The 23,222-nt window shown below is 46.5% G+C and overlaps 1 protein-coding gene across 3 annotated transcripts in view; it reads right to left on the bottom strand.

Moving 5' to 3' along the window:
- SH3D19 (SH3 domain containing 19) overlaps positions 1–10,935 on the bottom strand; it is a 238,035-nt gene extending 227,100 nt beyond the window's left edge. For 2 of the 3 annotated variants that reach the window (XM_063920564.1, XM_063920565.1), the window contains exon 1: positions 10,305–10,932. In XM_063920564.1, coding sequence (XP_063776634.1) covers positions 10,305–10,398 — 94 coding nt within the window. In that variant the 5' untranslated portion in view covers positions 10,399–10,932. Of the gene's footprint in view, positions 1–10,304 lie in introns of all 3 variants that reach the window. The other variant, XR_010177471.1, reaches the window with a different exon arrangement.
- Between the last annotated feature and the right edge of the window lie 12,287 nt (positions 10,936–23,222).

The following is a 23,222-nucleotide window of genomic DNA, read 5'->3' as shown; positions in this document are numbered from 1 at the left end:
GGTCTGCATCAAGAAGTCTTTGCAGAAGTGACAAGTCGTTGGGGAATTCCTCAAATAGACATGATGGTGTCTCATCTCAACAAGAAGCTTCAGAGGTATTGTTCCAGGTCGAGGGACCCTCAAGCCAGTGCAGTGGATGCCCTGGTGTCACCATGGGTGTTTCAGTCGGTATAGGTGTTCCCTCCACTTCCACTCATTCCAGAGGTGATAAGGATCATAAGAAAAACAAGGGTTCAGGCGATACTCATTGTTCCAGATTGGCCACGGAGGGCCTGGTATCCGGATCTTCAGGAATTACTCATAGGAGATCCCTGGCCTCTTCCTCTGAGAGAGGACCTATTACAGCAAGGGCCGTGCGTGTTCCAAGACTTACCGCGGTTGCGTTTGACGGTGTGGCGGTTGAACGCCAAATCCTAGCTCGGAAGGGTATTCCCGGTGAAGTCATCCCCACTCTACTTAAAGCTAGAAAGGAAGTAACGGTGAAGCATTATCACCATATTTGGAGAAAATATGCGTCTTGGTGTGAATCCAAGAAGGCTCCTACGGAAGAATTTCAGCTGGGTCGTTTCCTCCATTTTTTGCAAGCAGGTGTGGATGCGGGCCTAAAGTTGGGCTCCATTAAAGTGCAGATTTCGGCCTTATCGATTTTCTTTCAAAAAGAATTGGCCACCCTTCCAGAGGTTCAGACTTTCGTGAAGTGAGTGCTGCACATCTAACCTCCATTTGTGCCCCCGGTGGCACCATGGGATCTTAACGTGGTGTTGCAGTTTCTTATGTCACACTGGTTTGAACCTTTACGAAAGGTTGAGTTAAAATTTCTCACTTGGAAAGTCGTCATGCTTTTAGCCAGCCTTGGCGTCCGCAAGGCGGGTGTCAGAATTAGCGGCTTTGTCTCACAAGAGCCCCTATTTGATCTTCCATGAGGATAGAGCGGAATTGAGAACTCGTCAACAATTTCTGCCAAAGGTGGTTTCTTCGTTTTACATGAACCAACCTATTGTGGTGCCTGTGACTACTGAAGCCTTGACTGATTCAAAGTCCCTCGATGTAGTAAGAGCTTTGAAAGTTTATGTAGCCAGAACGGCTCGTATTAGGAAAACAGAGGCTCTGTTCATCATGTATGCAAATTTGGGGCTCCTGCTTCTAAACAGACTATTGCACGCTGGATCTGTGATACGATTCGGCATGCTCATTCTACGGCTGGATTGCTGTTACCGGATTCGGTGAAGGCCCATTCTACTAGGAAGGTGGGCTCATCTTGGGCGGCTGCCCGAGGAGTCTCGGCAGTTCAACTTTGCCGAGCAGCTACTTGGTCGGGTTCAAACACTTTTGCTAAGTTCTACAAGTTTGATACCCTGGCTGATGAGGACCTCATGTTTGCTCAATCGGTGCTGCAGAGGCGTCTGCACTCTCCCGCCCGGTCTGGAGCTTTGGTATAAACCCCATGGTCCTTACGGAGTCCCCAGTATCCTCTAGGACGTATGAGAAAATAGGATTTTAATACCTACCGGTAAATCCTTTTCTCTTAGTCCGTAGAGGATGCTGGGCGCCCGTCCCAGTGCGGACTCTGGCTGCAGTACTTGTTAATAGTTATTGCTTAGGTTACACGACGGTTGTGTTTCGGTTAAGATCAGCCTGTTGCTAATTTTGGTTCATGCCGTTAACTGGTGTTAGTTAAAACCTATGTTGTACGATGTGTTGTGGTGTGAGCTGGTGTGTATCTCACCCTTGGTTTAACAAAAATCCTTTTCCTCGAAATGTCCATCTCCCTGGGCACAGTTCCTATAACTGAGGTCTGGAGGAGGGGCATAGAGGGAGGAGCCAGTTCACGCCCATTTAAAGTCTTAAAGTGCCCATGTCTCCTGCGGATCCCGTCTATGCCCCATGGTCCTTTTGGAGTCCCCAGCATCCTCTACGGACTAAGAGAAAAGGATTTACCGGTAGGTATTAAAATCCTATTTTGTGCACAATCCCAGACGGGATGCGGGTAAATTGCAGATGCCGGAATCCCGATAGGGCGAGGAGACCGACGCTGGAAACCAGACAGCCAGCATCCCGACCAAAAGTAAAATGAAGGGGGGGGGGGGGGGGGGGGGGTTTTAGGCTCTATCCAGGGGGTTTTAAAGTTAAGCTGTGGGGTGGGGGAATGGGGGCTATGGTCCACTGGGGGGAGGTTATGTTTAGGTACTATGGAGAAGGTTGCGGTTAGGCTGCAGGAAGGGGGGTGTTAGGGGGTAAGGGATTGAGGGGAACATACTTACCACGCCCCTGTTGGAATTTCAAAGGTCGGGGTGTCATTGGTATTTTGATCGCCAGCATCCCGTCCGCCAGTCAATCATACTAACCACAGACGACCATGCATCATTCCCAATGTGTTTTACTGTTTATTTTACAGCAGATAACACAGTGGGTGTGCCTGCAGTGATCTCCAAATGCAAGTCAACAAGTGCATGTAATCTGAGGCTACACTGCCTATAGAAGGGGTTGGATGCAATTAATAACTATAGGGGTAAATCGGGAAACCTAGGCTATACATATAACATATAGTTCAAGAGGTGTTCTACAAGTCTTTGGGCATATATTCCGAATATCAAGGGAAGGAAAATGTAGGTGGAACTATGCTGAATATTTACTATAGGGTAACAAAAATCCTTTTAAAAAATTACTAAAATACTATGTAACTCTGATAAGAGAGAACGTTGTTACATAATACAGTCTAAGGCTAACATTATAATTTATGTTAGATAACGCTGTAAGTTATCACTAGTCCCCAGTCCCTTATATAACCTCTACAATACATAACTTTCTGGTAGGTTACTTATAATGACAGAAGTCAGACAAATACCCTTTTCCCATGTTAGAGCAAATAAAGCAGAAAGTTGTAGTAGAAATCCTTTGCTTCCTTACGTCCAATGCACCGATAATTGCCAGCCTGGAACATTGGTTTTTTTTCTTCTACTTTTGTATATCATTTCAATCAGAATTAAAATAATATATCATAAAAATGGAAACCAAAGCATTGTGGGTTTTACACAAATTATGTTCTACGTATAACCAGGGGCATAGCCAGAACTTTGTGGGCCCCATAGCAACATTTTGAAGGGGCCCCCATCCCATTGCTTCTAGAGAGACACTTCTCTGTAGCAGTTGTTAATTTTATGCCCTGTAATAGTGCCCTAGTTCATTTTCTGAACCATAGTAGAGCCTTATTTAATGTTATGCCCCATAGTAGTGCCCTAGTTTCTTCTTTTGTGCACCACAGTACTTCTTAAGTTCACCCTATGTCACATTTCAGAGCTGCCAGTACACATTATACCACACAGTATCCCCAATTCACATTTTGATATACAGTTAATATATTGCCTCATTACAGTGCCCTGGTTCATATAATATAACATTAAAATACCCTCCAGTTCATTTTATACCACCCTACAATGAGCAGGCCCAGGGGCCCCTAAGCCCCAAGGAAAAAGTTTGAAAGGACCACCCAATGGTGAAAAATGTATATAACACATATAACTTTTACAGGGGAAGGTGGGCCCCTCTCAGCTCTGGGCCCCGTAGCAGCTGCATTGTCTGCACCTATGGTAGCTACGCCCTTGCGTATAACCACATTATAACTTATTAGTATGTACCACCCTTTAATCCAATAAAAATAAGAATTTACTTACCGATAATTCTATTTCTCGTAGTCCGTAGTGGATGCTGGGGACTCCGTCAGGACCATGGGGATTAGCGGCTCCGCAGGAGACAGGGCACAAAAGTAAAAGCTTTTAGGATCAGGTGGTGTGCACTGGCTCCTCCCCTTATGACCCTCCTCCAAGCCTCAGTTAGGATACTGTGCCCGGACGAGCGTACACAATAAGGAAGGATTTTGAATCCCGGGTAAGACTCATACCAGCCACACCAATCACACTGTACAACCTGTGATCTGAACCCAGTTAACAGCATGATAACAGCGGAGCCTCTGAAAAGATGGCTCACAACAATAATAACACGATTTTTGTAACAATAACTATGTACAAGTATTGCAGACAATCCGCACTTGGGATGGGCGCCCAGCATCCACTACGGACTACGAGAAATAGAATTATCGGTAAGTAAATTCTTATTTTCTCTGACGTCCTAAGTGGATGCTGGGGACTCCGTCAGGACCATGGGGATTATACCAAAGCTCCCAAACGGGCGGGAGAGTGCGGATGACTCTGCAGCACCGAACGAGAGAACTCCAGGTCCTCCTCAGCCAGGGTATCAAATTTGTAGAATTTTGCAAACGTGTTTGCCCCTGACCAAGTAGCAGCTCGGCAAAGTTGTAAAGCCGAGACCCCTCGGGCAGCCGCCCAAGATGAGCCCACCTTCCTTGTGGATTGGGCATTTACAGATTTTGGCTGTGGCAGGCCTGCCACAGAATGTGCGAGCTGAATTGTACTACAAATTCAACGAGCAATCGTCTGCTTAGAAGCAGGAGCACCCAGCTTGTTGGGTGCATAAAGTATAAACAGCGAGTCAGACTTTCTGACTCCAGCCGTCCTGGAACATATATTTTCAGGGCCCTGACAACGTCTAGCAACTTGGAGTCCTCCAAGTCCCTAGTATCCGCAGGTACCACAATAGGTTGGTTCAGGTGAAACGCTGACACCACCTTAGGAAGAAACTGGGGACGAGTCCGCAGTTCTGCCCTGTCCGAATGGAAAATCAGATATGGGCTTTTGTAAGACAAAGCCACCAATTCTGACACTCGCCAGGCCGAGGCCAGGGCCAACCGTATGGTCACTTTCCATGTGAGATATTTAAAATCCACAGATTTGAGCGGTTCAAACCAATGTGATTTGAGGAATCCCAACACTACGTTGAGATCCCACGGTGCCACTGGAGGCACAAAAGGGGCTGTATATGCAATACTCCCTTAACAAACGTCTGGACTTCAGGAACTGAAGCCAATTCTTTCTGGAAGAAAATCGACAGGGCCGAAATCTGAACCTTAATGGACCCCAATTTGAGGCCCATAGACACTCCTGTCTTCAGGAAATGCAGGAATCGACCGAGTTAAAATTCCTCCGTGGGGGCCCTCCTGGCCTCACACCACGCAACAATTTTTCGCCAAATACGGTGATAATGTTGTGCGGTCCCCTCCTTCCTGGCTTTGATCAGGATAGGAATGACTTCCTCCGGAATGCCATTTTCCTTCAGGATCCGGCGTTCAACCGCCATGCCGTCAAACGCAGCCGCGGTAAGTCTTGGAACAGACAGGGTCCCTGCTGAAGCAGGTCCCTTCTTAGCGGCAGAGGCCATGAGTCCTCTGTGAGCATCTCTTGAAGTTCCGGGTACCAAGTCCTTCTTGGCCAATCCAGAGCCACGAGTATAGTTCTTACTCCTCTCCGTCTTATAATTCTCAGTACCTTGTGTATGAGAGGCAGAGGAGGGAACACATACACTGACTGGTACACCCACGGTGTTACCAGAGCGTCCACAGCTATTGCCTGAGGGTCTCTTGACCTGGCGCAATACCTGTCCAGTTTTTTGTTCAGGCGGGACGCCATCATGTCCACCTTTGGTCTTTCCCAATGGTTCACAATCATGTGGAAGACTTCCCGATGAAGTCCCCACTCTCCCGGGCGTCGGAATGAACACTGCTGACAGTGCTATCACCTGATTTTCCGCCCAGCGAAGAATCCTTGCAGTTTCTGCTATTGCCCTTCTGCTTCTTGTGCCGCCCTGTCTGTTTACGTGGGCGACTGCCGTGATGTTGTCCCACTGGATCAATACCGGCTGACCTTGAAGCAGAGGTCTTGCTAAGCTTAGAGCATTGTAACTTGCCCTTAGCTCCAGTATATTTATGTGGAGATAATTCTCCAGACTTGATCACACTCCCTGGAAATTATTTCCCTGTGTGACTGCTCCCCAGCCTCTCAGGCTGGCATCCCTGGTCACCAGGACCCTTCCTGAATGCCGAATCTGCGGCCCATTAGTAGATGAGTACTTTGCAGCCACCGCAGAAGAAACACCCTTGTCCTTGGAGACAGAGTTATCCGCTGATGCATCTGAAGATGCGATCCGGACCATTTTTCCAGCAGATCCCACTGAAAAGTTCTTGCGTGAAAACTGCCGAATGGAATCGCTTCGTAAGAAGCCACCATTTTTCCCAGGACCCTTGTGCAATGATGCACTGACACTTTTCCTGGTTTTAGGAGGTTCCTGACTAGCTCGGATAACTCCCTGGCTTTCTTCTCCGGGAGAAACACTCTTTTCTGGACTGTGTCCAGAATCATCCCTAGGAACAGCCGATGTGTCGTCGGAAACAACTGCGGTTTTGGAATATTTAGAATCCACCCGTGCTGTCGTAGAACTACTTGAGATAGTGCTACTCCGACCTCCAACTGTTCTCTGGACCTTGCTCTTATCAGGAGGTCGTCCATTTTCTTTGAAGAAGAATCATCATTTCGGCCATTACCTTGGTAAAGACCCGGGGTGCCGTGGACAATCCAAACGGCAGCGTCTGAAACTGATAGTGACAGTTCTGTACCACGAACCTGAGGTACCCTTGGTGAGAAGGGCAAATTGGGACATGGAGGTAAGTATCCCTGATGTCCCGGGACACCCTATAGTCCCCTTCTTCCTGGTTCGCTATCACTGCTCTGAGTGACTCCATCTTGATTTGAACCTTTGTAAGTGTTCAAATATTTCAGATTTAGAATAGGTCTCACCGAGCCTTCTGGCTTCAGTACCACAACATAGTGTGGAATAATACCCCTTTCCTTGTTGTAGGAGGGGTACTTTGATTATCACCTGCTGGGAATACAGCTTGTGAATTATTTCCAATACTGCCTCCCTGTCGGAGGGAGACGTTGGTAAAGCAGACTTCAGGAACCTGCGAGGGGGAAACGTCTCGACTTTCCAATCTGTACCCCTGGGATACTACTTGTAGGATCCAGGGGTCCTGTACGGCCCCAGCGTCATGCTGAGAAACTTGGCAGAAGCGGTGGAGGGCTTCTGTTCCTGGGAATGGGCTGCCTGCTGCAGTCTTCTTCCCTTTCCTCTATCCCTGGGCAGATATGACTCTTATGGGGACGAAAGGACTGAGGCTGAAAAGACGGTGTCTTTTTCTGCAGAGATGTGACTTAGGGTAAAAACGGTGGATTTTCCAGCAGTTGCCGTGGCCACCAGGTCCGATGGACCGACCCCAAATAACTCCTCCCCTTTATACGGCAATACTTCTTTGTGCCGTTTGGAATCTGCATCACCTGACCACTGTCGTGTCCATAAACATCTTCTGGCAGATATGGACATCGCACTTACTCTTGATGCCAGAGTGCAAATATCCCTCTGTGCATCTCGCATATATAGAAATGCATCCTTTAAATGCTCTATAGTCAATAAAATACTGTCCCTGTCAAGGGTATCAATATTTTTAGTCAGGGAATAAGACCAAGCCACCCCAGCTCTGCACATCCAGGCTGAGGCGATCGCTGGTCGCAGTATAACACCAGTATGTGTGTATATACTTCTTAGGATATTTTCCTTGAGGACGGCCCTATCTGGAGACGGTACCGCCACTTGTTTTGATAAGCGTGTGAGCGCCTTATCCACCCTAAGGGGTGTTTCCCAACGCGCCCTAACTTCTGGCGGGAAAGGGTATACCGCCAATAATTTTCTATCGGGGGAAACCCACGCATCATCACACACTTCATTTAATTTATCTGATTCAGGAAAAACTACAGGTAGTTTTTTCACACCCCACATAATACCCTTTTTTGTGGTACTTGTAGTATCAGAAATATGTAACACCTCCTTCATTGCCCTTAACAAGTAACGTGTGGCCCTAAAGGAAAATACGTTTGTTTCTTCACCGTCGACACTGAAATCAGTGTCCGTGTCTGTGTCGACCGACTGAGGTAAATGGGCGTTTTAAAGCCCCTGACGGTGTTTGAGACGCCTGGACAGGTACTATTTTGTTTGCCGGCCGTCTCGGTTGACATTATCACGTAATTCCTTGAATAAGCCATCCATTCCGGTGTCGACTCCCTAGAGAGTGACATCACCATTACAGGCAATTGCTCCGCCTCCTCACCAACATCGTCCTCATACATGTCGACACACACGTACCGACACACAGCACACACACAGGGAATGCTCTGATAGAGGACAGGACCCCACTAGCCCTTTGGGGAGACAGAGGGAGAGTTTGCCAGCACACACCAAAAACGCTATAATTATACAGGGACAACCTTTATATAAGTGTTTTTCCCTTATAGCATTTTAATATATATAGTCATATCGCCAAATAAGTGCCCCCCCTCTCTGTTTTAACCCTGTTTCTGTAGTGCAGTGGAGAGCCTGGGAGCCTTCCCACCAGCATTTCTGTGAGGGAAAATGGCGCTGTGTGCTGAGGAGAATAGGCCCCGCCCCCTTTTCGGCGGGCTTCTTCTCCCGTTTTTCTGAGACCTGGCAGGGGTTAAATACATCCATATAGCCCCCAGGGGCTATATGTGATGTATTTTTAGCCAGAATAAGGTACTATCATTGCTGCCCAGGGCGCCCCCCCCCCAGCGCCCTGCACCCTCAGTGACCGCTGCTATGAAGTGTGCTGACAACAATGGCGCACAGCTGCAGTGCTGTGCGCTACCTTATGAAGACTGAAAAGTCTTCTGCCGCCGGTTTCTGGACCTCTTCATTTTTCGGCATCTGCAAGGGGGTCGGCGGCGCGGCTCCGGGACGAACCCCAGGGTGAGACCTGTGTTCCGACTCCCTCTGGAGCTAATGGTGTCCAGTAGCCTAAGAAGCCAATCCATCCTGCACGCAGGTGAGTTCACTTCTCTCCCCTAAGTCCCTCGTTGCAGTGAGCCTGTTGCCAGCAGGACTCACTGAAAATAAAAAACCTAACAAAACTTTTACTCTAAGCAGCTCTTTAGGAGAGCCACCTAGATTGCACCCTTCTCGGCCGGGCACAAAAATCTAACTGAGGCTTGGAGGAGGGTCATAGGGGGAGGAGCCAGTGCACACCACCTGATCCTAAAAGCTTTTACTTTTGTGCCCTGTCTCCTGCGGAGCCGCTAATCCCCATGGTCCTGACGGAGTCCCCAGCATCCACTTAGGACGTCAGAGAAATAGTATTATAAGCACGTTACCAATGTGTTCCTGGACCTTGGAATCAAATGCTAGAACTGCTAAAGTTAGAAGTGCTGTGGACAGCTGCTCACAATATTCTACTGTGTTTAAAGGTGCGCCCACTTTATAATGCTAGCTTAAAAACAGGTTACGGTCGTTAGGTCGAAACTCATTAGGGCGACAATGCCATTAGGTCGACAGGTCAAAAGGTCGACATGAGTTTTTCCTTTTTTGGATTTTTTCCATACTTAACGATCCACGTGGAGTACGATTAGAACAGTAATCTGCCCGAAGCATGGCGAGCGAACACGGTGCACTAATTTGCGTTCCCGTCACTTTACGGAGAAAATGACACCACAAAAGTCAAAAACCTCATGTCGGCATTTTGACCTGTCGACCTAGAACATGTCGACCTAATGAGTGTTGACCCAATGACCCATACCCCTTAAAAACACAGGCAAGAGCTAGTGTTATAACAAGGGTAGCATTGTAAATAGGGGGGGGGGGATTAAATAAATATCTGTAAGTGCTTAAGTACAAAACCTGTGAGTACTGTAATTATATAGCTATATTTTCAAGACTTCTCAATGTTATAATAGTAAAATATACAGATATATTATTTACCCAGCTGATGTCACTGATGCATCAGTGACTGATCTAGTAACATATTACTGGCTACACAGGGATAAACACTTCACTGATGGTTTCAGAATGACAACTGGACCCAAGTAATATCACCAGGCACAAGCTACTATAATCAGGTGTGTTCTACAGGAGATATGAACGCCTGGCAGGCCTTTTGGTGTGTCTTACATTGAACACATGAACATAACATAGAACAACTAAGTAATAAGCGCTAAGCTTGCAAATCAGCATAGTACAACAGAAGTGGTTACCTTGTTAAAGTAATCTTCAGTATACAAAATATATATTACACTATAAAAAGGTAAAGAAAATGGCTCCACCAGCACACCACCATAACATGCTTCCATAGCTTCCTGCTTAGTATTTAGCAGAGCAATATCATAGCCTTGGTCCCTGACAAGCAGCTAATCAGTGTAAAGTCCCTGAGGATTAGGGAGCTCTGTAGGCATGCTTGCTGTCCTCAGACATGTGTGGTGGTGCTGCTGCTGCCTACACACACATACAGCATGGCACAGCAGCAACACTGCAGACCCCTCTCAGCTCTCCATGGTTACCTGCAGCTTGGTTCAGGTTGGACCTCCTGTGTCTCCTGTTGCCAGTACTGTCCCTCAGCTCCTCCTCCTCCTCCTCCAGCCAGGCTTCAGCCATCAGCAGACAGCACAGGGTAACAGCATTGGAGATTCAGACAATCACATTTCTCTTCCCCACGGCTGCAAGAGAGGCCGAGGGTGCGATCAGTCTGCTATTCCTGCACAGGGCTCAGCAGCATATCCAGCAGGAGAGAGAGCCTGACATTGCCATCCTTTCCCATGCAATGCTCTCCCTGCCTCCAGCAGCAGGCACAGATCTCTGGGTGCACCTGATTTCACATTCAGTCAAGTCCCTGCCCTCCTGTCACCCTGATCTCCAGTGTGTGTCACCCCTGCTGCACCCAAACTTTGTGCTGTGTGAGACCATACATCCAAGCAGGGCCTCCCTCTGCCAGTCATCCAACAGGGGCACTCCTCAGCTGGGGGCAAAGAGAGGGGATGGCATCAGTCTGCCACCCCAGATGCTGCAGCTGCTGCTGCTATCCTCCTCTCTGGCTGCTCTTCTTTCCTCCTTCCCAACACTTTCTAAATATTCCGGTGTCAACAGGAAATTGTTCCCTCGGTTTCCCTGTGATAGTAAAACAAAAGGCGGAGGGGGAGGTGGGAGGAGGGAGGAAGAAGAGGGAGGAGGTACCTGCAGTAAGTAGATGGGTGCAGGCATGTGTGAGAATAAAGCACAGTTCCTGCGATCACAGCCAGCCAGGACTTATTCTGCCCTATATCTACATTCTTCCTGATTGGCCTCTCAGTTGTATTACTGTAAGGAATATTCTGTATATTAATGCTCCTGAGATGAGTACAGTACATATATATATATATATATATATATATATATATATATATATATATATATATATTAATCTATTGTATTAACAACCTGCCAGGCATCACAGGCAAAGATGGATTGTCTCTATTAAAAAAATAGATTCCTTTCCTTAACATGTTTTCATGTAGATGTTCAGATTCCAGCACGTATTTCCATAATTTCAATATTTCTATTCAATGAGGGCAGACAGGTAGAGATGTAACTGCATTTTCTCCCTAGTAACAGACTAATGCTAGGTTCTCACCTGAATGGTTTCACTCATGATCCGCCTGACTTTACAGTTTTCAGAGTGATTAAACAATACAGAGAACATCAGATTTTCTCTTACGTCCTAGGGGATACTGGGAATCCATTTAGTACCATGGGATATAGACTGGTCCACTAGGAGCCATGGCACTCCAAGAAATTGGTAGTGTGCACTGGCTCCTGCCTCTAAACCCCTCCCACCAGACCCAGTTTAGAAAATGTGCCCGGAGGAGCCGGTCACGTCTCTGGAAGCTCCTGAAGAGTTTTCTGCATTTATTTTCTGAGTTTGTTATTTTCAGGCAGGACTGGATGGCACCAGCCTGCCTGCTTCGTGGGACTTAGGTGGGGAACGGCCCAACCTCTCTCATTGTTAATGGTCCCGTTCCCCACTGACAGGACACTAGCTCCCAAGAGAACTATTCGCAAGCCCCACCACGGCGAGCGTACATTCCTGCAGCATGCTACCACCCCTAACAGAGCCAGAAGAATGAAGAGTGGTGAGTACTAAGCCGGTGTCCCGGTTAGCGGGTTGCCGGTCATTATGGCGGCATGAGGGTACGGAGACACACAGCTTCTAAATGGGGCGGACTGCGTCTCCTGCTGTGTAGGGACACAGATGCTAAACAGCGGACACAGTACACAGACTGGCAGCATAGCCATAAAAGGAGTCTGTCTCCATTTTGTGCACATAGACACATACAGCCAGTATAAAAAAGTGCGGGAAGACCGCGCGCCATTGAAGGGGTGGGGCTTCACTATGAGCGAATACAGCAGCTCCCCAGCGCCATTTTCCCTCTGCAGCTGACACAGACGCTGACTGACAGAGATGCGCAGCTCCTCCGGAGAGACTCCAGGTAACCTTAGTGGTACCAAGCGGTCATGGCAGGGGGGGAGCGATTATTAGTGTACTAAGTCCCTAATCTAGGTACTTAGACTGCGACCCGGCTAAGCTTGGCATTAGCGTTAAAGGCGCCGTGTGCTTGTTGTATACTCCCTCTGTGTCTCCCTGGAAGGGCTCTTTGTGGGTTAATTGTGCATTTAACCTTTTCCTGTTTGTGTGTGTGTGCTCTTACTGTTACAGTTTGTCAGGAAAAGAGTGTGTTTCATGTAAGGCACAGTGTTCCTCTTCCCCAGGGGGTTCACTAGTGTGTACTCAATGTAGTGTCCCTTCCCAGGCAAGTGGGGCAGAACCAGCATGGCTGGACTCCATTAGGGGAATGATTTCCACAATCTCTACTAAGTTATCTGGGAATGAGAAAGAGAAGCAATACTTAAGACAATCTATGACTGAGTTTATGAAAAGAGACTCAGTACCCAAACCAGCGTCTCAGTCCCCTGCCATTTGTCTGCAAAAACGCACTTTGGCCCATATCCTGCAGTCTGACTCGGATGATGAGGGGTCAGAAATGGAGGAGGGTGAGGTGGACTCAGAGGTGGGGGATAGAGGCTCTTACAGAGGCTATCAGAGAAGTTCTGATTATCCCTGATAAGGTGACAGAGGAGCGTGAGGAATCTTATTTTAATATAAAAAAGAAATCCTCAGCCACTTTTCCTGTGTCAAATTAACTAAATACCATTTTCAAGAACCCTGGGTTAATCCTGACAGAAAATTTCAAATCCCTAAACGGTTGTTATCATCCTTTCCATTCCTCCTGAGGATAGGAAAAAATGGGAAAATCCACAGATAGTGGATGCATTAGTATCCAGGCTCTTATAGAAAATTGTATTACCTGTCCCGGGTGCAGCCTCCCTAAAAGACACGGCTGATCGTAAAATTGAGACTACGCTCAAATCCTTGTATACAGCTGCTGGGGTGGCCCAGAGACCCACTATAGCATGTGGGTGGATTACAAGAGCCATTGCTAAATGGTCGGATAACCTGATTGAAGGGTTAGACACCTTGCCTGAGGAGGAGGTTATCTTGTCCCTGCAGCATATACAGGACTCTGCGAACCTTATGGAGGAATCCATAAAAGAAATAGGCTTGCTACAGCTATGGCAGTGTCTGCACGCAGGGGTCTATGGCTACACCAGTGGACTGCGGATGCGGACTCCAGGAAAGGCATGGAAGGCCTGCCTTTCACAGGCGAGGCCTTATTTGGAGATGAACTAGACAAATGGAACTCCAAAGCTACTGCGGGTAAGTCCACATACCTTCCCTCTGCAGCTGCCCCTGCTAGGTAGGCCTACTCAGGTCCCAATTTACAGTCCTTTCGGACTGTCAAGTTTAGGGGTAAACCCAGAGGTTCTTCTACCGCCACCAGAGACGCAACTGCCAGTTCACAGCAACAGGGCTCAAGCTCTGCTTCCTCAAAACCTTCAGCATGATGGTGGACCGCAATGCCTGGAAGACTGGCAGGTTGGAGCCCAACTAAAATTCTTCAGTCACATCTGGACAAGATCGTGCCAGGATCCCTGGTTCATAGAGCTAATTTCCCAGGGCTACAGACTGGAGTTCCACTAGCTCCCACCTCACAGATTCTTCAAATCAGGCTTACCAGTTTCACAAGAGGCAAGTATAACTTTACAGGACGCTATTCGAAAACTGGTACAGACCCATGTTATTGCTCCAGTTCCACCTCATCTGCAAAACAAGGGGTACTATTCCAACTTGCTTGTAGTACCGAAACCAGACGGTTTGGTGAGGCCGATTCTGAACCTCAAGTCGTTGTACTCGTACTTCCGAGTGTTCAAATTCAAGATGAAGTCTCTGAGAGCGGTAATCTCAGGTCTGAAGGAGGGGGAATTCCTAGTGTCTTTGGATATCAAGGATGCGTACCTTCACATTCCGATCTGGCTGCCTCATCAGGCTTATCTACGGTTTGCACTGCAGGACTGTCACTACCAGTTCCAGGCCCTGCCATTTGGTCTCTCCACGGCACCGAGTGTGTTCACCAAAGTGATGGTAGAGATGATGTTTCTACTCCACAAACAGGGAGTGAACATAATTCCGTACCTGGACAATCTTCTGATAAAGGCACCGTCCAGGGAGCAGTTGTTGGACAGCATTGGTCTCTCAACCAGACTACTCCTGGATCATGGGTGGATTCTAAACCTAACAAAATCTCACCTAGAATCAACACAGAGGCTTCCTTTCCAGGGAATGATACTGGACACAGAGTTTCAGAGAGTGTTCCTTACCTTGGAAAAGGCTATGGTAATCCAGTTGATGGTTCAGGCTGTCCTGAGGCCAACCCGGATCTCGGTGCATCTATGCATTCACCTTCTAGGGAAAATGGTGGCCTCTTATGAGGCGCTTCAGTACGGAAGGTTTCATACGAGGCCCTTCCAGCTAGATCTATTGAACAAATGGTCAGGATCGCACCTTCACGTGTACCAGAGGATCCGTCTGTCGCCAAAAGCCAGGATCTCCCTTCTGTGGTGGCTACAGACTCCTCACCTAGTCGAGGGTCGAAGGTTTGGGATTCAGAATTGGATTCTGCTAACCACAGATGCAAGCCTCAGAGGTTGGGGAGCAGTCACCCAGGGGGTGCAATTTCAGGGAAGATGGTCAAGTCAGGAAGTCATCCTTCCAATAAACATCCTGGAACTCAGGGCTATCTACAATGCCCTTCTGCAGGCCTCATCTCTACTTCGGAATCAGGCCATTCAAGTCCAGTCAGACAATGTGACGGCGGTAACGTACATAAACCGACTGGGCGGAACGAAAAGCAGATCCGCAATGTCAGAGGTGTCAAGAACTCTCTTCTGGGCAGAAAAGCACACCGTGGCCTTATCAGCGGTCTTCATTCCGGGAGTAGACAACTGGGCAACTTCCTCAGCAGACACGACCTACACCCGGGGGAGTTGGGCCTTCACCCGGAGGTGTTCCGGTGGTTGACACGTCTGTGGGGATATCCACAGATCAACATGATGGCCTCTCGACTCAACAAGAAGCTCAAGCGGTATTGTTCCAGGTCGAGAGACCGACAAGCAGCGGCGGTAGGTGCTCTGACAACTCCGTAGGTCTACCGCTGGTGTACGTGTTTCCTCCACTTCTTCTGATCCCAAGAATCCTAAAGAGAATAAAAAGAGAAAAGGTTCAAGCAATCCTCATTGCTCTAGGCTGGCCTCGAAGGACCTGGTACGTGGATCTTCACGAGATGCTGATTGAAGTTCCGTGGCCTCTACCTCTTCGCGAAGATCTTCTGCAATAGGGCCCGTTCGTCTATCAAGACTTACCACGGCTACATTTAACGGCATGGACGTTGAACGGATGATTCTAGCCAGGAGAGGGATTCCTGACAGTGTCATCCTGACTGTGATCCAAGCCAGGAAGAGGTAACGTCTAAACATTACCACCGTATATGAAAGAAATGTGTCTCTTGGTGGAAGAGCAGACGATATTCTGAGGTGGATTTTCATCTGGGATGTTTCCTGCTTTTTCTGCAGTTGGGAGTGGATGTGGGCCTACATCTAGGCTCCATTAAAGTCCAGATTTCGGCCTTGTCTGTTTACTTTCAGAAACAATTGTCTTCTCTCCCTGAGGTCCAGATGTTCTTAAAAGGTGTTCTGCACATCCAACCTCCCTTTGTGCCACCCACAACACCTTGGGATCTCAATTTGGTGCTGCAGTTCCTCCAATCGGACTGGTTTGAACCGTTACAAGAGGTTGACATAAAGTACCTTATGTGGAAGACCATCACACTGCTGGCCTTGGCTTCAGCAAGACGTGTATCAGAGTTAGGGGCGTTATCTTGCATGAGCCCTCACTTAATTTTCCATGTGGACAGAGCTGAACTCAGGACTCTTCAGCAATTTCTTCCTAAGGTGGTGTCCGCATTTCACATCAACCAACCTATTGTGGTTCCGGTTGTTACGGACACCTCTGCTACTTCAAAGTCTTTGGATGTTGTGAGGGCTTTGAAGGTGTATGTAAAGAGAACAGCACGTCACATGAAATCGGACTTGCTGTTTGTTCTTTATGATCCCAATAAAATTGGGTGTCCTGCTTCAAAGCAGTCAGTTACGCGCTGGATCACTATCAAGCATGCTTATTCCACGACAGGCTTGCCGGTTCCAAAATCTGTACAGGCCCACTCTACTAGGTCGGTGGGTTCTTCGTGGGTGGCTGCCCGGGGTGTCTCTGCTTTACAGCTCTGCCGAGCAGTTACTTGGTCAGGTTCGAACACGTTTGCTAAGTTTTACAAGTTCGACACTTTGGCCTCTGAGGACCTTCAGTTTCGTCAATCAGTTCTGTAGGAACCTCAGCACTCTCCCACCTGGTTTGGGAGCTTTGGTACTTCCCCATGGTACTAAATGGATTCCCAGTATCCCCTAGGACGTAAGAGAAAATAGGATTTTAATTACCTACCGGTAAATCCTTTTCTCGTAGTCCGTAGGGGATACTGGGCACCCGCTCGGTGCTTCGTTCTTCCTGCACTGTTACTTGGTTAAGTATTCTGGTTTGTTCAGCTGTTGCTGTTGCTGTTTCAAGTTTGGTTAGCATGGCTTTCCTCTTGTTCTGTGTGTGCTGGTTCGTAATCTCACCACTTTCCTTACCTATCCTTCTCTCAAAGTATGTCCGTCTCCTCGGGCACAGTTTGCTGGACTGGGTCTGGTGGCAGGGGCATAGAGGGAGGAGCTAGTGCACACTATCAATTTCTTGGAGTGCCATGGCTACTAGTGGACCCGTCTATACCCCATGGTACTAAATGGATTCCCAGTATCCCCTAAGGACTACGAGAAAAGGATTTACCGGTAGGTAATAAAAATCCAATTTTTTCCAGTGTACACACTAGTGAGTTATCTTCCAATATGGATGTTTACAAAGGTGACGTTTTTAAATCAACCATCACAATGTCAGATGATCAGAATTCATACACAGAAATTCACCACACAATGGGGTAAATTTACTAAGATGGGAGTTCTATTTTAGATGGGATGTTGCCCATAGCATCCAATCAGATTCTACTTCTCATTTATCTATTCTAGCACCTTCTAGAAAATAATGCCTAGAATCTGATTTGTTGCTATGGGCAACATCCCATCTTAATTAGAACTCCCATCTTAGTAAATTTACCCCATTGTGCACAATAGGGGTCATTCCGAGTTGATCGCTCGCTAGCAGTTTTTATCAGCCATGCAAACGCATTGTCGCCGCCCACCGGGGAGTGTGTTTTCTCTTTGCAGAAGTGCGAACGCCTGTGCAGCAGAGCGCCTGCAAAAACATTTTGTGCAAAACAAGACCAGCCCTGGACTTACTCTTCGTGTGCGTTGATTCTAACGTTGGGGGGTTGGCTTTTGATGTCACACACCCGCCCAGCGTTCGCCTAGCCACGCCTGCGTTTTTCCCGGCACGCCTGTGTTTTTCCAAACACTCCCTGAAAACGGTCAGTTGACACCCAGAAACACCCCCTTCCTGTCAATCTTCTTGCGTTGTGCCGTGCGACTTAAAGCTTCGCTAAGACCTGTGCAAAACCACAAAGGTCTTTGTACCCGTACGTCGCGCGTGCGCATTGCGGTGCATATGCATGCGCAGAAATGCCGATTTTTAGCCTGATCGCTGCGAACAACGGCAACTAGCGATCAACTCGGAATGACCCCCAATATCTGCTCATTATTTAGGAGAAATGTTGTGCCAGTAGCTCAGATCCAATCACTGGATTGGAATGATACACGATTATTGCATAGGCCAGTATTCAATTACCCACGAAGAAACATCAGGAGCGAAAATAAACTTTTTTCCTAATTTTTCCCGATGTTTATTCTCTTTTTTTTTTCTCCAGGCTATCCAATTCCAAATAGGTCAGTGATTGCCGGTAATCGAATACTGCCCATAGTATGTACTGTACAGTTTAGGGTCTACATTTTATCTAATGTGGTTTTTCCCAGTGGGTTTGAAACCACTGCATATCACCAGCACTTTTGCACTCCAAAACTTAAGATTTATTATCTTGCTGTTTGGAGAGGGATGGGGGTTGCCTGGGTCAGATCTGACAAGCACTGGCCTACTGGTACTCCTGGCTGATCGGTACAAGAGTACAAAGAATGAAATCTGACCCCTTTGTAATAAACGGTATGCCCATTTTTTAAATTGATCCCCACATTGCCCTTATAATCCTCCGAGCACTTTGGTGCAAATTCAGACCAAAATCATCCCGCGAAGGGTGTGAGATCGTATGCCATTGCTGGCCTTTAAACGCCGCGGGTAATCGGATCGACCCCCATTGTGTCATTGTTTTATTTTTGTGTATTGATATCTTATTTTAATAAATTGTTTAGTAACTCAAGCAATAATTATTTATTTACTCATTTATCTTTTAAATATTATTAATTCCATAGTTAAGTAAGTAGGAAAAGCATTGTTGCTTATAGCAGCTCCTTAGATACTGTCTTTTTGTAGTATGGGTTAGACAATGGAAGCAATGTGCTGTGATGTCACCTTTTTCTTTATAGCTGCCTGCGGAACAGTTTTCATCTACTGTTTTGTGGGGTATACAACATTAGAGATGAGCGGGTCCAGTTTAAAAAAAAACAAGCCCACCTGAACTGCCTGTTTTCGAGTGTATCCGAGCTGGGACTCTGATTTCCCTGCCATTTTCGGATTCCATAATGAGGTAAAATGCTGTCTACCTGGCTTCAGATATCGTGTGTTTTTTGATTCAATGTAAGTCTCTCTCTTTCACAGATTACAAAGCGCACAAGACACTGTTTGACGGGCACTCACATGTCCCTTTAGTGTTAATACTGGTCGAGCTAGTTTTAATGTAGGCAGTTAGCAAAACATTCTTTTTTTTATTTTTATAGTGCAGGAACATCTATATTACTTGTTTAATTGCATTTTGCATCCGTGTGTCACACTGGTGTTGTAACTTAACTGCAGCATTAACCCTTGGTACACACTGGTGTTGTAACTTAACTGCAGCATTAACCCTTGGTACACACTGGTGTTGTAACTTAACTGCAGCATTAACCCTTGGTACACACTGGTGTTGTTGTTTTTTGCCACTGCCAGCAGTGTAGCCCAGAGCTCCTAATACAGGGGCAGCATTAACCTTTTACTGGTGCACACTGATGCTATAACTGCCCACAGTGCAGCTCAGAGCTCCTAATAAAGGGAAGCATTAACCCTTGGTGTACAATGTTGGTTTTGTCACTGCCTGGAGTGCAGAATTAACCCTTTATTGGTGCCCGCAAGAAGTTTGTGTGCCACCATTACTATAATATAAGCACAGTAGGTGCCATTCCACCAGGACCAGCCCAAGCTTAATATTTTTTGTAAGGTGAATATAGATTTTGGCACCCTCTCATGAGATAAACTTTATAAAGGAACAGCGCACGTGAAAAGCACGCACCACAAAAAGAAATGACATCTGTGGGTGACATGGAGAAGGTGACAGGGGTGATGCCAGGAAGAGGGTGACAGCAGTGGGAGGTGCCTTGGGAGAAAGTGACAGGGAGAGGGTGGCATTGCAGTCAGTGGATGACAAATATACCATATTTGAATTTTCTTACCTCGGCCCAAAAAGTGATCCCCGCCAGCTCTCTAGCAGAGCCACACAGTGTGAGAGAGGAAGCCAGGATTTGAACATAAGGTGGAAATGGAGGAGAGCGCGGCCCCTCCTACCCCTCCAGCCAGGCACAGACTCTTGTAAGTCAGTCTGTGTTACTCTGGGGGAGAAGCTGAGAGGACAGAGGAGGAGAAGAGAGATCTGTCCCTTCTCCCCCTCCGGACAGGCCCGGATTGTCGTTCATCAATGTACCGTATTCAGGCAACGGTTATGGGCAGCACTGGCTGCTGGCAGTGCAGCAGCATACAGTAAGTCAGTGTGACTCAATGTAATGCCTGTGGTTGTGGGGGGATGCAGAGAACTCAGGAGTTAGCGCCCATACAGCTTGGCACCGTACGCAGCTGTGTAGCTTGTTTAATGGGCCTGGACGGCCCTGGGAGTCACCCACTAAGTTAATAATATAAGCGCTGTGAGTTGATATGGTTAACGATAAGTCAATGGAAGAGCAGGAGCAGCAACCATATAGTATACTGTGGCTGCTGCCAGTCATGACAGTACTACAACATCTAGTAAAGGTGGTCCAGGGGGCAGAAAGTTTAAGAAAGGACACCTGAATAAGAACTCTTTCACAATGTTGAAAAAAAAGAAGAAGAATTAGTAGAGGTGTCACCTTAAAAACCAACAAATAATTATTGGCCAGAAAAAATGAACACTAAAAGGTATATTCAATTCCTGTCGAGTTGCTCATTTTTTCGGAAAACGGGCTTTTCCGACAAAAAAAAACCTTCAATTCAATCAGCCACTTTTCGACAAAAACTGTCGGAACTGATCCAACTTTTGACTTCTCGACAGTCGAGTGTATCTAATGTAAAAAAAACGTCTTTTCGACAAGACTCTATTCAATGGAAGATTGTCGAATTGGTGACAGTGGTTTTAGATGTGACTTTCGACAACTATTTCTGTCGTGAGCTGACAATGAATTTTAAAACTGTCTTTTTTTGTTTGTTTTATTTTGATTTCTCCTAGCATATCTATTTATATTTTAAGTAATATATAATTGTTGTTGTTTTTTTAGCCACATTAATATATTTTGATTTTTTTCCTAATTTTTTTTTTTTACTCGGCTGAGGGAAGGAATTTACCCATCATTCAACATTTACCCAGGTTACACATCACCAAAGTCACTCCTATGTTTGAGGCTTCAGGGAGAAGATCAGCCATTACAGTCAGCTGTCTTGTGGAATCGTTTTTTTAGGGAAATCTGTTTTTTTACCATATATTTCATTTTTTTTTCACTGAGCCTTTTTCTGACCAGATTGTGATGTTCATGATCCAGGCAAGTGTGGAGGAGGAACAAGATCTTGAAGATCAGGATCGTGATCAGCAAATGTCTGCATTGGGTGAGTCAGTGCATGCATCAGTTCCACGTCCACGCCAGTATCGCACTAGGCATGTACTGGAGTATCTCTCAGAGTTCGAGGTGATAAAAATGTATCACTTATCAGCTCGTGAAATATATTGCTGTACAATCTATTGGATCCTGACCTGGAACCTCGGGCAGGGACAAATCACACATTCAGTGGTTTTCAGAAACTGCTGGCTACGTTACATTTTTTGGAGTCAGGCACATTCCAGCCTACTTTGTCTCAAACGTGCGGTTTTCACAGCTGACACTGTCGCGTTCTGCAAATTAACAACCCAGTTTATTAAATTTCCAGATACGGACAGCCAATGGAATGAGATCAAATTTGGCTTCTACAATGAATGGAAATTCCCCAACATTCTGGACGCGATTGACTGTATGCATGTGCAATTCAGACAGCCCAGGAATTCAGAAGAATGTTTTCAGAACCGAAAACGCTTCCATTCAGGCGGTCTGTGATGCCAAAATGATGTTTACCAACATTTTTGTGGGTTTTCCTGGGTCGGCCCATGACTCCTTCATCCTATGCCAGTCATCGTTGTTTCATGAATTTGAGACAGGAAAAATGCCTGATGGCTGGCTGTTAGGTAAGTATAAATATATATATATTTTTTTTTGTTTGTTTATTTTATCTCCCATTTTTGTTTTTCTTCATAGGTGATGCGGGTTACCATAACAAGCCTTGGCTCTTGACCCCATTGTCTAATCCTGTAGGTGGAGCCCAAGAACGGTACCAAAAGACACACATATTACATCACAGGGAGTAATTGAGCATGACTTCGGTGTACTTAAAAGCCGGTTTTGAAGTTTAGACTTCTCCGGTGGTGCGCTTTTATACTCCCTGGCGAAATTTGCAGCATAATTAACGCATGTTGTATCCTCCACAACATTTGTGTCGCAAACCATTTGCCGGTGACTATTCTGCACCATCTTTGGGTATAGATTAAGGAGATGAAATGAGAAGCCATCTCATCTGGACGTTCTTTTCGTCCTGTGAGATAATTGTAAATTGTTTTTTTTTTTAATATATATTTTTTTAAATCATTGTTTATATTTTTAAAACAAATTGCGTGTGTATTTATCCTTTTTTTATTCCTGTTAACAGCATCCTGTTTATTCTAGAATTCCATCCTGTTAACGGTGTCCTGTTGATGACTGTTCCTACCAGTTGAGTGTGTTTATCCCATTTTTAAATCCTGGTCTTCTGTGTAAATTGGTGCTCTACCTGGGCGGCTGACTTACAAAGAGACCCTTCAGGTGAGATGCTGGACCCCTACCTCCCTGATGTCTGTGTTACCTGTTTTTTTTCTAATGCTGCTTGTACCTGTCCCATTCTTTTTCAGGTGGATGAAATGCCCTGCATTACCTTGTAAATAATACTTTTTATCTTCCGCAGGTTGGTTGCCAAAGACAGCACCCATACACTACACAAACACCTACATGCAATGCCATACCACAGGTGGGACTTATCTAAAAATGTCGAATCTGGTCCTAAAACGTCTTTTCACTGGGCTGGCTGAAGGTCTGCTGTCTGCCCTGGATGAAGGTCTGCTCGGTGTAGGTTCACAAAACTGCACGTTCCCATAGAAAGAAATGCCAAATTGATCACTCTGCAGCACCTCACTCCGCAGGTTCCCAAAATGGCTACTGAGCATGTAGCAAACAAGCCTTATAAGCTGTCGAAAAGCACAGGAAGTCCAATCCGGGACGCCCACAATCCAAGCATTGGTCCCTTTCCGACAGGGGGTGTGTCGAATCCATTTTAAATTGAATATATCGAATTCAGTGAGCGGGAAGGAGGGATTCGACAGTCGAATCCTGTCAGATCAGCAAACTGTCAAATACGGTGCCGGATTCAACAGCGATTGAATATACTCCTAAGGCTGAAGGGGTCTAGGGGTGTCCTTGTTAGCTATATGTGAGTCTGACATTGC

This window comes from Pseudophryne corroboree, chromosome 1 (genome assembly GCF_028390025.1).
Source record: "Pseudophryne corroboree isolate aPseCor3 chromosome 1, aPseCor3.hap2, whole genome shotgun sequence".
Lineage (NCBI taxonomy): Eukaryota > Metazoa > Chordata > Amphibia > Anura > Myobatrachidae > Pseudophryne > Pseudophryne corroboree.
This window is presented reverse-complemented; position numbering and strand designations above follow the sequence as displayed.